This window comes from Microcaecilia unicolor, chromosome 1 (genome assembly GCF_901765095.1).
Source record: "Microcaecilia unicolor chromosome 1, aMicUni1.1, whole genome shotgun sequence".
NCBI lineage: Eukaryota > Metazoa > Chordata > Amphibia > Gymnophiona > Siphonopidae > Microcaecilia > Microcaecilia unicolor.
Genome location: NC_044031.1, coordinates 199,309,044 through 199,327,158, shown reverse-complemented (window position 1 = coordinate 199,327,158; position 18,115 = coordinate 199,309,044). Strand labels below are relative to the sequence as shown.

Sequence of the window (18,115 nt, the reverse complement as noted above, 5' to 3'; positions counted from 1 at the left end):
TCTTCTTTTTTTTTTTTTCTCTCGAATTGGTGCTCCAGCTACTAAAAGATAGCAACTAGAGTAGGTAATTACTGATAGGGCTTGGATTAGCTGCAGTGCTGAGAAATATACTCTAAGGTATTGGTATTGATTTTCAAAGCAGTTAGAATTCCTGTGCCCTTGGAGTTCTCTGCTTCACAGTTTGCCTGCTTGTGTCCTTTTTGATCTGATGTAGTGCTGACTTTTAAATGTTTGGGATAGGACTGCAGCAGTTGCAGCATTGTAATCGATCAGTCTGATCTTTAGAAGAAAGATATCCAGAGATGTAAGGTTATTTATTTCCAGCTTCTATCAACCAGAGGTTACTTCTCTTTCAGCTAAATTGAGCACACTAGGACCCAGCAATGTTCTGAAAGTCAATGGAGAGTATAGCATAAAATTGAATTATCAAAAAAATTATATTTTTTAAATATAATTTTCCCCATTTTACTTCCTTAGCAATCTGACACGATTAGAAAGCATGCTGAGATGGACCGAGATACCCTTGCTGCTCTAAGAGGTTGAGGTAATGCCTCCTCAGTACCTTGAATAGGCCAGCAGCAGGAGAATGCACATTGTCTATCTTTCCTCCCTGGCTTTGAGCTTCCCAGCATTTTAGCACAGTTTATATGTATTGAGAAAACAAAATTGCAACTAGTGTCCTCAACATTTTTCACTTACTGGTCCAGCAGGCCAGTGCAGGATGTTGCAACTTCAAGACCAAAGAGAGTGAAGCCTAAGGGATTTTATCCCTTGTCAAGCCCCTTTGCTGAGATTAGACTGTGGTCCCATTTTTAAGAATTATACGTTAAGGGTCAAGATGGCTGCCATCAAAATAACTCTCCAAAGATTTAATGGAATGGGATGAAACTTGGCATGGGATTAAAAACTGGTTAGAAATCTGAAATTTTTGAATGTTCCTTGTATATGCTTATCTCCTGAGATACTCCTGAGGAAATATCTCAAAGAAATCTTGGAATTGATTTAATGGTTATAATTAATTGTTATTATTACCTGATAAAAAGAAGATTAAACTGATCAACAAGGGGTAGATCAATTAGCTACTACTGAAATAGATTTAACAGCTTTTTTTGGAAGATACTCAGGATATAATTAATACTAGATCTACCTTGTTAGTAACTGTTGGTCTTCAGAGATTTATATTTTTCCTGATGTAGCTAGAGCCATACAACTTAGATGGCCTTTTTAGCCTTGAAGCCTAGGGTGATGGCTCTAGGAGCAGCAATTTTTCTAAAATACCCTTGTAAATGTCTCCTATCTCATCAGGGTAAAGCGTTTGTATTTTGGGACTCTTTGCAATTGGAATAATTTCTTAAGGGTCATGAGAAATAAAGACTTTAATGGGTGGGTAAGATAGGAATATTGCGTTGTAATGTTTAGTTAGTGTTAAGCTAACTTTTACTTTTTTTCTTGGTTTTTCAGTTATTGTATAAATTTGATGATTCCTTTTGAAGTAGGCTAGTTGGATATGGAGAAGTGTGTACTTTTTTTTCTTTTTCTGCTTTAATTTTCTTGTTTCTTATAATTCTATTCCTGTACTTGTTCCATTTATAGATGTACATTTATAGAATCAAATTTTTAAAAATGACTAGCATGCTGGCATATAAGCATGTATATGTGCACATACATTTGTAAATGCCATTCCTTGTCATCCTACTAGACCAGCCCAGACCTATGGGTTATGTACTCTTACTAGCAGATAGAGGTAGAGAATTTAAAGATTCTGATGATATCATTATTATAAGGAGAGGTGTAGCCAGGAACCTTCTGGTATTTCTCTGCCTCCAGCAGATGGTGCAAGTGGACTGGTGCAGCAGGATCTTTATTTATTCTTTTTTTTTTTTTGGAGGGCTAGACTCCCTGGGTCTTGTGTTGTGTCTCTGAGCTGATGGTTGAGGTGTAGCCAGTAGTCCTCCTTCCAGGGTATCACCACAACCAAACTCTTGGGGTTTTTGCTCTTGGGGCTACACAGCTTCAGGGTCAGGTAGCCTAGCAGTAAAGGTAAGCCCCCCCCCCCCCTCACTTTTCGCCCCTTCCTTCCTCTTTCCTTCCGTTAAAAATAAAAACATTTTGAAGGGCCTTTCTTTCACCTTATTCCCTGCTGGGCCTGTCTTTGAAAATAACAACACACAAACAGCAGAAAAGAAGCCTCACACATCCAGCCAGTCAGGGTTTTAGGATACTCACAATGAATATGCATAAGATAGATTTGCATGCAGATTTGTCTCAAGCATATTCATTATGGATATCCTAAAACCCTGACTGGCTGAGTGTATACCAAGGACTGGGATGAGAACCCCTGCTCTATGCAAAACTCACTCAGTCCAAAAGCCGCTACCTGTCAAACAAAACTGACAAAAAAAAAAAGGACACTGAGTTTTGGAAAAGTGTTCTTCAATTAGGTGCATAACTTATAGAATATTATTATTAATGGATGTATTTGAGCTATCTAGGTATGAGCATTTACACCAGATCTATGGCTGGTATAAAAGACATGTATTTTACCTGTTACACTAGAATTCTGTAAAGGAAAGTAGGCACCTTGAGTAGAGGAATCTTCCCAAGACCATTGGGATTAAGTACATTAATTCCTCTTCTTAAAGATTTGTGTTTCTGTTCAAATTATCACCCAATCACTAATAGTCCCTTTTTAGCAAAAAACTTCAAGTAGTGGTTGCCTCTCCAATTACGGAACTGTTTGTGTTACTTTAAACTTAGATTCAGAACACATACGTTTTAGAAGAGATTTTAGCAGTAAAAGTTGTCCATCAGCTTTGTTCAGAACTGAGGCAGATTTTGGATAAAGGAAAGACTGCTCTTTTGATGCAATTTGAATATGGAATTTAGATCCATCTAGTAGATTAAATTAAATTCCGTTGTAATTACAGATATAGTCTAGTTATGATTCATCACCTTTTAAAAGACCAGGTCTTATCAGGAAGTCTCTACAACATGGAACCTACATTGCGGTATTGTTCCCCCCACCCCAGATCCCCTCTGTCCTCAATTCTGTTCAAGATATATATTTGGATTCATTAGAAACTATTTCAGTCCACGGACTTGTCATACTTGTCTATGCCAATGACAAAAAAATATTTTCCAACTACTCTCTCTTTGATGGATACCTATGATCAATTAACCAAGTTTGTAAATGAAATATCAACATGGATGAAAAAGCAGCACATGCTCAAGTTGAACATTGAGGGGTAGATATTTAAAGCATTTAAATGACCAGGAGAGGTTTGTGGCCATTTAAATTTCTTGATTAGGGCTAACCAAGAATATTCAGTGGCATTTTACCAGACAGTGCTGCTGAATGGCCAACCCCCTCCAGTTAAGTTAGGGGTGGTTCAGGGGTGGAGATTGTGTGGAGCATGGCTCTTAGTGGCAATATTCTGACTGCTAACCAGCTAGGTAAGCAAAGAAAGTTAGGAAAGAAACCAGGCTTTCCTAACTTTATGCATGGAGTTTAATCGGGCACCGGTCTGAATATCGGCTGGTGCCCAGTTAACTCGCATTGGGCCTGGCAGCCCCCTTCACAATTCTCCCTCCCAGCCCCCAAAAGAAAAGAAAGTTGCCCCAGCCACCAACTCCCACCCCCTGGAGAAGTCCCTGGTGGTCTATGGGAAATCAGGCAGGAGAAATGCCCATTCACTCCTACCTGGTGCTGGCCTGCATTCCAAAATGGCTGCCGCAACCTCTAGCAGGGGGGCTGCCTGACCTGGCATTTTTTAAAATGTGGCTTCTAGCCAGTATTCAGCTGGGATCTGCATTAGGGTCTTATGTGGGCCCCAACTGAATATTGATCGGGACTCACATACGCTCCAACAGCTATCACCATTGAATTAGCTCTGGATATTCAGTGTGGTTGCCCGAACATGGCCTGGCACTGAATATTTGGGGCTAAGTCTGCCCATGGCAGTGAGTGGGCTGACTGCTGACCAGTGATAAAATGATAATTTTATAGGTTGGCGAAATATACCACCCTATTCCAGAGACTGGTCCAAACATCAGAGGTGTTGAACTTCCACTTAACACCTAAGCTTTATATAGAGGATTTCTCTGAGGACAAGCAGACATAATATTCTCAAGTATGGATGATGTCATCCACGGCGCCTGGTGAAAACACTGCTAAGTGTCATTCTAAATCTTTGAGGCAGTGCCCCCACTGCACATAAGCGAGTGCCTTCCCGCCTGACGCTTGAGTGTGGGACCAGCATTCTATCATTTTCCATGAAACAGAGAGGTGTTTATTTAAATCCCTCAGCGCGTCAAACTTTGTCTTTTTGGTGCCTTCCCTTTTTTTGGGATACTTCATCATATTCTTTTTTTCAATACTAATTTAAGTTAATCATTTTTTTTCTTTCTTATTTTTTTCCTTTTTTTTTCAATTTTCAGCATTTGGGGCCTCTGAGCCCATCTTTTGCCCAGAAACCATCAACAGTTCTCAGGTACATGACTACTCAACCTCCCCAGGCGATAGAGCCTTTTGACCTTGCTTTGGCTGTTTTTCCCCTCTATGTCAACGAGGGTGCCAAGTGGCTTTAGGATGCGTACTCGGAGCAATAGGACTAATTGAGGCACAGACCCCCATAACTGGTGTGTTTAGTGGTTAGATCCAAAAAGCACTGGGACTTTCAGTGTAGACTCTGCTTGCACATGCAAACAAGGACCCTTAAAGCCCACAGACTCCAGCATGAAAAGTGATTTGGTTCAACATAGGCATCTGCATCAAGCATGGCAGGGGATTCGGCACTCAACATGGAACCTGAGTCAGCATTGACATCTGGTGCGCCAACGCAACATTGATAAGGTCCAGCATCAGACTCGGTACCACAATAGTGTAAGGACTCTGTCTTCTTCATCGGTGCTACATGCATCAAGGGATCAGCAGCATAAAAAAAACCTAAGAAGCATTGCCATCATTCTCCCTCCAGGCTCTTTGACAACACCTCCCCTGCATCAACGTCCTCAATGCATGGGAAACATATGTGCCGCAGTAACCGCTCTCCTCTCCAAATCTTTTCTGATAGAGAGCCTTTGAGGTCTTCTTTCTATGTCTGCATAGGCTTAATAGTTAATACTCAAGCTGCATCCACACCACTTTCCCAGCCAGTACTAATGCCTACTCTACATGAGAAAATCTGGGCTTTGCTCAAGGAGGAGCTTTCAGGGCTACTTAATTCACAGAGTTACAGGGCGCTTGCACCATCTTCAGTCCAGACCATTGATACATCAGAGAGACAGTCACTGGAGATTTCCTGCACGCCGGCTCAGCATCGACCATCCAGGGCAGCAAGAGCCCAACCGATGTATAGGTCGACCTCAACAGAGGAACTTTCTCCAACTTCAGAGATTTATCTGCCTCGACACAGAGCTGATGCTCTAGTCAACACTCTCTTCCACATACTTTCCATGACCAGTACTTTGAAGAGTCAGACTCAGACCTCTCCTGGGAGATAGATCAAGACCCACAGGACCTCTCAGCTGAGGAGTCTTATTGCATTCCATCTGATCCTTCTCCGCCTCCTGGATATAGAAATCCACTGGATTTGGCAAAAGTTACCTCATCATTCCCAAGTTGTGGAATCTGCTTTAAAACGCATTCACTGTGCAAGATGGGTGGTGGTAAATGGAATCTGCTCAGAAGGAAGGTGTATAGTGGAGTGCTTCAGGTCGGTGCTGGGGCTGATTCTGTTTAATATATTTGTGAGAGACATTACTGAAGGATTAGAAGGAAAAGTTTGCCTTTTTGTGAATGGGTGGCTGGAGAGGGGCAAAGTAAAAGTTGGAATCGCTGGGTGGCTGGAGGGGGGCAGGCAACACAGGAGAATCGCTGGGTGGCTGGAGGGGGGGCAGGGGACACAGGAGATTCGCTGGGTGGCTGGAGGGGGGGCAAGGGAGAGAAGAGCATCGGTGGGTGGCTGGAAAGGGGCAAAAGGAAAAGGTAGAATCGCTGGGTGGCTGGAGGGGGGGACAGAGGAGACACACTCGCACCCAGCAGTCTCACTCTCTCTGTCACACACACACACTCGCAAATTCACTCTCTCTCACACACAGTCAATCTCACACATACTTTCTCAAAATAAAAATAACTTATCAAAGTCTTCAGTAGCAACACAAGGGGGTTAACATGTTCCTATTCTGATTAAATGGAAAGATGATCCTTAAGTCCACTATCCCTTTTAAAAGCTGGTTTCTTTAAAATAATTTTTGTACTGCATAATTTAAAATGAAATAAGTATCAGAAGTTGTTATATGGATTTTATGAGCTACTGTCCATCTCTATCTGCAATCATGTGTTCATGTTCGTGTTCAAGGGATATTTGTGTTGACTCTCCTATTCACTTTTTACAGAGAATGACTTTCCGAACAATGAAGGACAAGCCATTATAGATGGTGTCAATAGGAACTCTGCCATTATTGGAGGTAAGCAAAAATATGCCCAGTTCATTAAGAGCCCTGTTTACTAAGCCGCGCTAGAGGCTCGCTAGTGTAGATGTCCATAATATTCTTATGGGTATCTACATGGTTATCGCACGCTAATTTTTTAGCATGTGCTAATAATGCTAGTGCACCTTAGTAAATAGAGCCCTAATAGTTACTTTCTACTTAGATTTGACTGCCATTAATTGCCAAAGCTGTGTACTACAGCTACCAGCAAGAGAAGGAAACTAGTGCTACTGGCAACTGAGAGTCCATGACAAGCTCTGAGCCTTGCCAAATAAAAATCTCCCACAAGGAGAAGCCGTTATTATATTTTTCAGTTTCTGCACTGCTCAGAGCAGAATTATATTTTTATAGGAATGATATTGTTTTTTGTTCATAATCCAAGTAATGTGGAGCAGCATTTTAGAAAGGACGTCCAATTCAGAATATGGACATCCAAGTCTGTACGTCACTGTGAGGGAATCTGTAGGAAGTTACTGCTTCATCACAGTCACAGAACCACTTAAAAAACACACTGCACCTCAGGGAAGGGATGGCTCAGTAACAGCAGTGCAGAGAGAGTGTGGTGTAGGCAGGATAAAAGGTCTTATCCCATCTCAGTCAGGGAGGTCCAGAGGAAAGAAGAGAAGCCCTCCAGCACATGCCTTCATGGTATATGTGTAAGATACAGAAGCTCCACTCAGGTAGGCCAAGTTTATTTTGGAATGCTGTTAAAACTATAACTGGAAACCAGGACCAAGCTGGCCTGGTTCTGCAGAGCTTTGAAAGACAGAACTTTAATCTTGGGACCCAGCTAGAGCCAAGCTGTCTGTGCTGCCTTTTGAGAGACAGGCTAGTACCCTCTGTGGCCCTGCAGGAGCAGGCCACAAGGGAAGATTCTTGACCCCAAGGACTGATTACTTTTGTGTTTAGTTCTCTGCACCTATGAAAGGAACAAGTTACTCCTTTTCCCTGTACATTAATAAATTATTTTGTGTTACCGTTAAACCTGCTATCTGACTGTGATTTTATCAAGGCTCTGGGTCCACCCTCGCTCACGCTGCTACAGTCACATATGGACATCTGTTTCTCTTGTCCCCAAAGTTGCTGAATCAATGACCACTAAGAGGTGAAAGGTTTTGGTGGTTGGCGATTCTCTTTTGAGGGGTACAGAGGCAGAAATGTGCAGACAGACGTGGAGGGGCATAATCGAATGGGGCGCCCAAGTTTTCCTGAGGGCGTCCTCGCAGGACGTCCCCGCGAAGGGGCAGGGAAACCCGTATTATCGAAACAAGATGGGCGTCCATCTTTCGTTTCGATAATACGGTCAGGGACGCCCAAATCTCAACATTTAGGTCGACCTTAGAGAATAATGGCCTCTGCTCGATATTCTCTCAATAGGCCTATAAAGACACTGCATGCAGCATCTGCCTTGGGGTTTATTTCATTTTTTCACTACATATTTCTGTTGTTAGCATAGATTTTCAGTGAATCAATATGTAGTAATTTGGCTTGTTTAGTTTACTCAATAGGTGTATTGATGTTCTAAAGACTACTACAATAATTACAGTGCTGCTTTTTACTGTGTAGGTCTTTGTATTGAGTTTTGTACATTAGTGCTGTTAAGGAATGGTAGATTTGGTCTCTAGGTTTTTAGTGACGTTTGTATGATTTTGTATTACTTCACAAAATGTCTAGTACTGGAAAAGATTTATGTTGCTGTTACTGAGAGAACACTAGAATCAAAAAATTTTTTGCATGGTGATTTTGTAAAGGAAAATATCCTAGGTTTCCTCTACACCCATTCTGTTGGAGGTGTCAGAACAAAACGACAACTTTTTGATTTGGGGGATTTGCTCACCTTTGAACTGAGGGAACAATTCAATTTGGAGGTCAAGGATTTTTTTCCCTTGTTCACAGATCAAACATTACATGGGGGCCCTTTTACTAAGCCGCATAAGTGTCTACGTGTGCCAAAATGGCGTTACCACCCAGCTATCGCATGGCTCTTGTGGTAATTTCATTTTTGGCACGTGTTTGATATGCGCAGCTGAAAAATAATTTTTATTTTCGGACACGCGCCAAGTAGCATTTGATGTGCGTAGGTCATTACCACCCGGTTACCGCATGAGACTTTACTGCTAGGTCAATGGCTGGTGGTAAGGTCTCAGACCCAAAATGGATGTGCAGCAATTTTCATTTTACCGCACATCCATTTTCAGCAAAATTAAAAAAGGCATTTTTTGCAGGTGCGCTGAAAAATGATTCTGCACGTGCCCAAAACACGCACCTATACTACCACAAGCCATTTTCAGCACACCTTAGTAAAAGTACCCCATGATGACTTGGGGGTGGTTGAGGAAAAATCCTGATGTGAAACATTTAGGAAACTTTTGGCTGGTCTTGGGGAAATTAAAAAGAGCATTGTCTATTGTTTAATCCAGTGATTTTCAACTTTTTTCATCTTGCAGCACAAGGCACAAAAATTGTCAAGCCACACCAGCAGTTTTTTAAGGATATATATTTTATCATTTATTATGATTATTATGATTATGTTTAAAGTTCAATAATTATTTTTTTAATCATTGTGTTATCTTTATAGTTTAATATTTTTATTGAAGACACAAATTGGCAAAAGGGCAACAATACACTTCAAAGATGACAAAATTAGCTTCAAATAACATGCATTCAAAAACAACACTTTTAAAGCGAATACTCACTCACCAAAGTCCTAGTGTTGATCATATTAGATCACTGCGTCCAATCTGTAGGCCTAAATTCCTTTATAATACACTCCTACCAGGCACATATTTATAGAACTACCCCCATAATGAGATCAAACCAAGCAGACACAATCTGAATGTCACACAAATTTTCACTATGTAATAATCTGGTTAAAATTTGTGGTGATAAATAGAAAACTGCCACAGCAGCAGATGAATCCTTAGCGTCAGCAGCAGATGAATCCAGAGACTTGTGGGTTGTGACCATCTAGTACCAGCAGGTGGAGATAGAGAGCACTGAACTGCAGTGTCTTATAGGATGGCATGCACCTTAGTTAGTATTCTCTTTCTCCAGCAGGAGGATGGATGGTATCTCACAAGCTCTTGGTCTCATCTGATGGCAGCTCCTGTACTGGGTCTCTCAGTTCAGTAGGGCTTTGGGGTGCACAGCTGAGCAGTGCCAGGTTTAGGGGGTATACCTTTTGTTCTCTCTGTGGATTAACTTGTTTTTATAACCACGTGCATACATAAAGGAATTATTCAAGCCAATCAGCTTCTTCTCAGAGAAAGTTGTTTGTGACCCCTGAGGCAGGCGCTTTGACGCCGAAACACGGACCGTGTCGGGTCCTTGATATGAATATTCTGAATAAACTGGTTTTTTATATTATCTCCCTATTGGTTTGCGCATTTGTCAGCCTCTACTTTTGCTGTTTTACCAGACTTGGTGAAACAGATCTTCATTTATTATTTCAAAATATACCTTTGCAAAGATGGTTGTCTCTAGAAGCAAGAGGCAACACCCCTATGTAATGTTTACAGGTTATATACCCTTTCTTTTGGATTACGTTAAGTATCTGCCCGTAGGTTTCTTATTGGATATTGATCACATTTACCAACCCTTAATACATCATTGTTAATTATCAAAAGTACATAAGTATAGCCACACTGGGACAGACCAAAGGTCCATCAAGCCCATCATCCTGTTTCCAACAGTGGCCAATCCAGGTCACAAATACCTGGCAAGATTCCGAAAAAGTTCAATAACTTTTATGCTGCTTATCCCAGAAATAAGCAGTGGATTTTCCCCAAGTCAATTTAATAATGATCTATGGACTTTTCCATTAGGAAGCCATCCACACCTTTTTTAAACCCCGCTAAGCTTCTATTTTTTATGTTAAGGGCCCTAAGTTGTGGAATGCTCTATCTGTTGAGCTTCGCTCTATGTGAACTATTGCTCAGTTGAAGAAAGAACTAAAAATCCATCCATTTGTCCAAGCATATGAGTTATTAGGTTAATGATACTGCTCTGTTTTTTGGCAATGAATGACTATTAAGGTTGAGTGATTAGTTTTATTTTATGTTTGATTTCTATTATTATATTTTACTCTCTTATTACCTTTGTTCTCTGCTTAGACTATTTTAGATACAGCGGATTAGAAATAAAGTTTGAATTATTGTTACTACTTAGTAGCTTCATTGCGTGCCCCCTAGTATTTTTGGAAAGAGTAAACAAGCAATTCATATCTACCCATTCCACTCAGTAGTTTAGACCACTATCATATTTCCCCTCAGCCATCTTCTCCAAGATAAAGAGCCCCTGCCACTTTAGCCTCTCTACCTAGTAAAATAATAGGAAAGCAGAAATACAATTTTGTAATTTATTTTTGTCTTTACTTTCAAAAATATTTCCATGCTTAAAAAAACAACAGTGTTTTACACCTAGAAACATGGGGTCAAACAAAAAAAATCAAATATAGCAAACATAGGTATAACTCTGACAAAATAGAGAAGATCCAAGGTAGGGCTGTGAACAGGTTTTCATTTACACAGAGACTTTGAAAAAATTAATACAGAATGGTGGATCGAATTGGTGGAGGGGTAGCATTGTATATTAACAAGAGCCTTGAATCAAATAGATTGAAAATTCTGCAGGAAACAAAACACTTCTTGGAATCACTGTGGATTGAAATTCCATGTGTAAAGGGGAAAAGGATAGTGATAGGAGTGTACTAACGTCCGCCTGGCCAGGATGAACAGACGGATGCAGAAATGTTAAAGGAAATTAGGGACACAATCAAACTCGGCAACACAATAATAATGGGTGATTTCAATTACCCCAATATTGACTGGGTAAATGTAACATCGGGGCATGCTAGGGAGGTAAAATTCCTTGATGAAATCAAGGACAGCTTTATGGAGCAGCTGGTACAGCAGCCGACGAGAGAAGGAAAAATTCTAGACCTAGTCCTTAGTGGAGCGCATGATCTGGTGCGGGAGGTAATGGTGCTGGGGCCGCTTGATAACAGTGATCATAATATGATTGGATTTGATATTAGTTTTGAAGTAAGTATACTTAGGAAATCAAATACATTAGCGTTTAACTTTAAAAAAGGAGACTATGATAAAATCAGAAGAACGGTGAAAAAAAAAACTTAGAGGAGTGACTGTGAGGGTCATAAATTTACATCAGATGTGGATGCTGTTCAAAAACACTATCCTGGAAGCCCAGGCCAAATATATTCCACATATTAAAAAAGGAGGACGGAAGACCAAACGACAGCCAGCGTGGTTAAAAAGTGAGGTGAAGGAAGCTATTAGAGCTAAAAGAAAATCCTAGAGAAAATGGAAGAAGGAACCGACTGAAAATAATAAGAAACAGCATAAGGAATGTCAAGTCAACTGCAAAGCGCTGATAAGGAAGGCTAAGAGGGACTTTGGAAAAAAGATTGAGTTGGAGGCAAAAACACATAGTAAAATTTTTTGTAGGTATATTAAAAGCAGGAAGCCGGCAAAAAAATCGGACCGCTAGATGACCGACGAGTAAAAGGAGCGATCAGGGAAGACAAAGCCGTAGCGGAGAGATTAAATGAATTCTTTGCTTCAGTCTTCACCGAGGAAGATTTGGGTGGGATACCGATGTCAGAAATGGTATTCGAAGCTGACGAGTCGGAGAAACTTAATGAATTCTCTGTAAACCTGGAGGATGTAATGGGGCACTTCTACAAACTGAAGAGTAGCAAATCTCCTGGACCAGATGGTATTCATCCCACAGTACTGACAGAACTGAAAAATGAGCTTGCAGCGCTATTGTTAGAAATATGTAATTTATCCTTCAAATCAAGCGAGATCCGGGAAATTATAGACCGGTGAGTCTGACGTCGGTGCCAGGCAAAATGGTAGAGACTATTATTAAGAACAAAATTACAGAGCATATTCAAAAGCATGAATTAATGAGACAAAGTCAACATGGATTTAGTGAAGGGAAATCTTGCCTCACCAATCTACTACATTTTTTCATTAAGATTACGTTTAAAGTTCAATAATTACATTTTTAATCATTGTGTTATCTTTAAGGTTTAATATTTTTATTGAAGACACAGATTGGCAAAAGGGCAACAACACACTTCAAAGATAATAAAATTAGCTGCAAATAACATGCATTCAAAAACACTTTTAAAGCGAATACTCACCCACCACAGTGCTGGTGTTGGTCATATCCTGTCACTGCATCCAATATGTAGGCCTAAATTCCTTTATAATAGAATCCTACCAGGCACACATTTAAAGAACTACCCCCATAATTGGATCATACCAAATAGATGCAATCTGAATGTCACACATATTTTCACTACATCAAATCCAAGGACTTACTATAATTGAGCCAGTTCACAATGTACGGCCAATTTAAAGTAGATTTAGTATGAAGGTTCCATTAACTTCCTCATGGTATCTGGGTACAGAAACGGGGGAATTTAGACCGTCTGTTTTCCCTCACCTTCTTTCCTGTAGTGGTCAGCGGCAGCAGCAGCAAGCAACAATTCAGACAGCCTGCTTGCACCAACCCGAGCCCTATCTCTGTCGCTTCCCACCTATGCAGAAGCAGGGAGTTACATCAAAGACAAGACTCGGAAGTTGGCACTAGCTGGCTGTCTAAATCGTTGTCTACTGCCTCCAACCGCAACAGAAGAAATCTTATAATGCCAGGTCATTGGCTGGGAATGGGACAGGAGTGACAGTAAACTCTCACGGCACACTTGGGGAGCAGCTGTGGCACACCAGTTGAAAAATGCTGGTTTAAACTGTCTACCCCTGAAATATTTATAAATGTTTTGACTGTGGGTGCGGGATTTGGGTGAGGAATTGACTGCGTGACTTTGGAAGAATTTCTTTAAAGAAATATATAAGGCTGTGTATTCGTTTAAAAACATGCTTGTATCTTACCCAGTTTGACTTAAAACAATATACCCAGCAAGTGTAACTGATTTACATTGGCACTGTGGCTTAGAGAAAGGCACATTCTACCGTATTTGGAGGACCTGTGAGAAAATACAGGAATTTGGGGAGGCTGTAGTTCAGCACAAGTCTTTGGGAATGCACATCCCCATTTTGAGGTTCACTAAATTCTGCCTATCTTGGAGTGGGGATTAAACAGGAGCAAAAATGACATCACAGGTTGCATAGAATGTGCCTCTCCTTGGCTAAGTATGAGATTGTGGCTCAGTGTAAGCAAGTGATCAGCCCAACTGTAGAAGATTGGATGTCATCATTAAAGATAGTAACAGAAATGGAGAGACTTGACAATCAAAAGGGCTGTTACAAATTAAGATGATGAATGGACTAGTTTGAATATTCTGATTTGGGGGGGAGAGGAAGGGATACAGGGGAGGATGTTTAGTGGGACTAGGGTGGGGGTTATTTCTGGGAGGTTTAATGGTAATATGGCAATGGACTTCTCACTTTTTCCTGTGCCTAGTATTTTGGTATACCATGCTATACTGGTGTTTATTGTTGTTGTACAAGTTTTGCATTGCATTTTCTTAATTCAATAAACATTTATTGATTTAAAAAAAAACAGTGACCAGATTAAAGTGAGCTTGGCCATTGCAGTGCTCTCTGTATCACTACCAGGCTCTCCTCCTAACCCCACTCCCACCACCACCATGATGCTAAGCCCAAACTTAAAGGGCCAGTTAACTAAAGGAATATAGCCCTTCTGTACCCTCAAGTATTCCTTCCATCCTCCCCCTGTCTGGTCTGACAGTCATATCGAACCTCTACTCCAAAAAGAAAGAGCATCCCCTCCCCTGACATCTCAACCCCATGGTAGGCTAAAAGCGTTCTCCCTATTCCCACAATGGAGCAGTGAAAAGTTATAATGGAGTAAGAGCAAACAATGCAACAATCCACACTCTGGAATGCACTCCCTGAAAAGCTCTGCTTAACACAAGACTCTCTACTTCAGGAAGCAGGTGAAAGCTTGGCTCTTCAACCAGGCCTTTAATGGAAGAAGTAACTAACTTGTTAGTCTCTCACATACAAGGAGAGCCATGGGCTGCACATACTATAGCAGGACACATTTATCCACTCCTCTAGCTGAGATAACATTTAACCATCTCTTTGACCTCATGTGCACCTTTCTTTAAATTAGTCACCTTGCTTTCTATCTCCTCTTACTGTATCTATATGTTCCATCTTTGCTTATACCCTACACTGTCAATTAAAATGTTGTATTTTGTATTGTGTTAACATTTGATTTATTCTTACTGTACACCGCCTTGAGTGAATTCCTTCAAAAAGGTGATAAAGAAGTGAAAAACATCAGACTATACAAAATCAGAAGTTAGCCTTTATCTGACTACTGTCATTCTTCTTTCAACAGGTGTCATCGCTGTGGTCATTTTCACCATTCTCTGTACCTTAGTGTTTCTGATTCGCTACATGTTCCGCCACAAGGGCACCTACCATACAAATGAGGCCAAGGGGGCTGAGTCTGCTGAGAGTGCCGACGCCGCCATCATGAACAATGACCCCAACTTCACAGAAACTATCGATGAAAGCAAAAAGGAATGGCTTATCTGAACAGAGCAAGACAGAAGGGGCAGGGGCAGGGAGGGAGTGGGAAAGGGGAACAGGGTAAGGAAGTCCTGGCAAAAGGGAAGAAAGTGCTCTGCTTCAGATTCCTTCAGCATGTCTTTAAAAGATCAGCACAGGATCAAGCAAGTAACGAAGAGGGCTGGGATGTAAAAACCCCAGAAACTGAAAAGAAGAAAAACACTTTTAAGAAAAGTACTTTCTAATTTTCATTTGCAGCTGAAATGCCCCTTCTGTATTATCAAAGAAAAAAAAAACAGAACAAAAAGGAAAATAGACAATGGCTCAGCTTCTAGGGTTTTGACTTTGGTTAAAGGTTATCAGTAATACCTGTCTTTTCAGTGTATGTTTAGAGAGGTCTTCTAAATGCTCCTTATTACAAAAAGAAGGGCCAGTTTTCTACAGGTTTTATAAAAGCCCTTAGGATGTTAATATTTCTGTCTTGAGAAGCAGATAAATATATAAACATATAGATAGTTATATTATATATACATATATACACAGACATGCACACATGTCCTCAAAGTATTGTTTACTGTGTTATTGCAGTCCATCTGAGACAGGTCACTATAGTGCCCAGCTCCTGGCCGTTAACATAAATTTTCATTTACTGTCACATGAATTGGTTCCATTGTGGGATGGGAGAACAGGAGGAAGGACTAAGCACAGATGGGAACTTCAATCATATACCGATATCCAAAAACACTATCAAGACATGCCAACACAGGCTGAGCACAGAGCAGCACTACAGTGTTAACTCTATGGCATGGTTAACTGATAAGCTTTTGTTGAAGGAGTGTTTTGTTGAAGCCTGAAGGTTATTCTCTTTCAGGACTATGATTTCTGTATCTTCAGCTAGGATGTAATTGGCATGAGGGCAGAAACCAATTTCTTTTCAGCTCTTACCTGTGATATCTTTCAGCATTTGTGGCCATGAGTTAGAGCCAGACCATCAGAGTTTGTTTTGCTATGCTTTTTTTATTTGCTGGGATGTATTAGAAAAATTATAATACATGATACAGTAATAATGAATACATTTTTACTGTGGACTTCAAAGTGTTTGAGGTTTTTTTTTCATTAATATTTGAAGGCTACGGTGCAGGTTTTACTATTTTTTTCTTTTTTTCATGTGAATCCAGACGTACAAAAAAGTGCACATCCTTAAGTAGGATGTTGAGGGACTGACCAAGCCATGACCTCTTGAGGTCCACATGCACACAGTGATAAGAAGAGGGATAGATAATCATCCAGCAGCACTCTTATTTACGTGGTTATCTTAGAGGGTCAAATGCTGAATATCAACCCTTAACCAGCTAACAGCTGACTTTGTTTCCAGAACGCCCACAAAATAGCCGGTTTTGGTTTGGGTGCTTACCGGGCATTTTCAGCAGCATTATCCAGTTAAGTGTTGCTGACTATGCCCAGTTAGCCCTGGACAAGCAATTTAAACAGCCAGGAGCCAGTCCTGCCCATTTAAATCGTTTTGAATATCAGCCCCTCCGTTTTCTGGTTAACATTCTTTTTTTTTTTTGCCCCTTCTAATTATCTAGGGCTTCCAATTTTAGTTTTTAATCAATAAACAGAGACAAAAAGCCCATCATGCAAAGCAAAAAATAGGTACTTATTGGATGAACACTGGAAAAACACCACTTCCCCTAGTACTCTCTCACTCCTGTTCTGGCTTGTCTTATAGTCTCCACTTAGTTTTTGTGCCTTTTCTACACAAATAAGTGATTCCACCAGAAAAAGTGCCAAGCAAATAGTACCTGTAGTGTGAAAACACTGATAAACACCAATTTGTGTGTGCTCAAAGAACACCTCATTAGCTGGAAAATAAGAACCTAAATTATCTATTTGTAAACACCTAATAGCAGAAGCCTTGTGTGTAACAAAGTGGAGAACTTGAGCTTTGCTCAGTAAAATCCATGAGAGCCCCTACAGCACAAGGCTAAACATAGGCAAAAAGTGGCACTTGCACACGGGACTCATTTTCAAAAGAGAAAAAAATCCAAAAAGTGGCATAAATCTGCATTTGGACGATTTCTCACAAAAACATCCAAATTGGTATTTTCAAAAGCAATTTTTAGACATTTATCTATTAAGTCCTTAAGTCCTTCAGAATTGCAAATCAGAAGAGGGCGTGTTAAGGGCAGAATCTGGACATTCCTAACACTGGACGGTCCAGGACTAAAACTAAGATGTTTTGAGCTAGACCTGTTTTTATAACGAATAAGGCACAAAAGGATGCCCTAAATGATCAGATGACCACTGGAGGGAATCAGGAGTGACCCTCCAATACCCCTCCAGTGGTCACTGCCCCCCCCCCCTCCGTCCCTCAAAAATGTGAATAAAAATATGGCTTACCAGTCTCCATACTATATGCACAATTGATGGTGGTCTCCACTTATATTGAACACAATATCTAGAAAAGGTAGGAGATCCTATGTATAAATGATAGGCGTATCAGACTTAATCATTCGTGATTAAACCACTCCCTCGTGGTTTGAGGAAAAGGCCTCAAGAAGCCCCCAGCGTTTAAATTTTGCTTCAGGGGCTGGACTGCATCATTGGCCAAAAACCTCGTAATATTCAAACTTTATACACGGCTCATTTGATGTATCAAATTTGAATGAATTCTTAAAACATGAAGCAACTTGGCTTATCTGTTGTTTCCTTCTCCTTTATGGTCTTTCTTGCACCGCTAGTCCTGACCACAGCCTACGATGGCCAGCATTTCGATCAACTGCCTCAGGGTCCAGTGGTCCGCGTTTATCTAGTGCAAAAGGAAAATACATTATCATCCACATCAGTGCCATCCCAGTAATTCTCAATGCTCAGCTGTACTTTTGTGCCTCCGCTCGGGTGGAACTCTGAAAGACAAATGTATCTGAAAATGGCCGCTCATTTATAGCTTATTACGTCATATTCTCCCGCTGTCTTTGGATGTTTAAATCAATCCAGGATCGATTTAAACATCCAAAGACAGCGAGAGAATACGATTTAAAGGTTAATACCAACTGTAGATCTGATTACGTAATATATAGCATCGTCTG

The 18,115-nt window shown here is 40.6% G+C and overlaps 1 protein-coding gene across 1 annotated transcript in view; it reads left to right on the top strand.

Annotated features, from left to right (window-relative positions):
• Nucleotides 1-15,107, top strand: part of CNTNAP2 (contactin associated protein like 2) — a 2,081,195-nt gene extending 2,066,088 nt beyond the window's left edge. The window contains exons 22-23 of the mRNA XM_030203705.1: nucleotides 6,397-6,468; nucleotides 14,851-15,107. Of these exons, the coding sequence (XP_030059565.1) occupies nucleotides 6,397-6,468; nucleotides 14,851-15,050 (272 nt within the window). The 3' untranslated portion in view covers nucleotides 15,051-15,107. The remainder of the gene's footprint in view (nucleotides 1-6,396; nucleotides 6,469-14,850) is intronic.
• The last annotated feature ends 3,008 nt before the right edge of the window (nucleotides 15,108-18,115 follow it).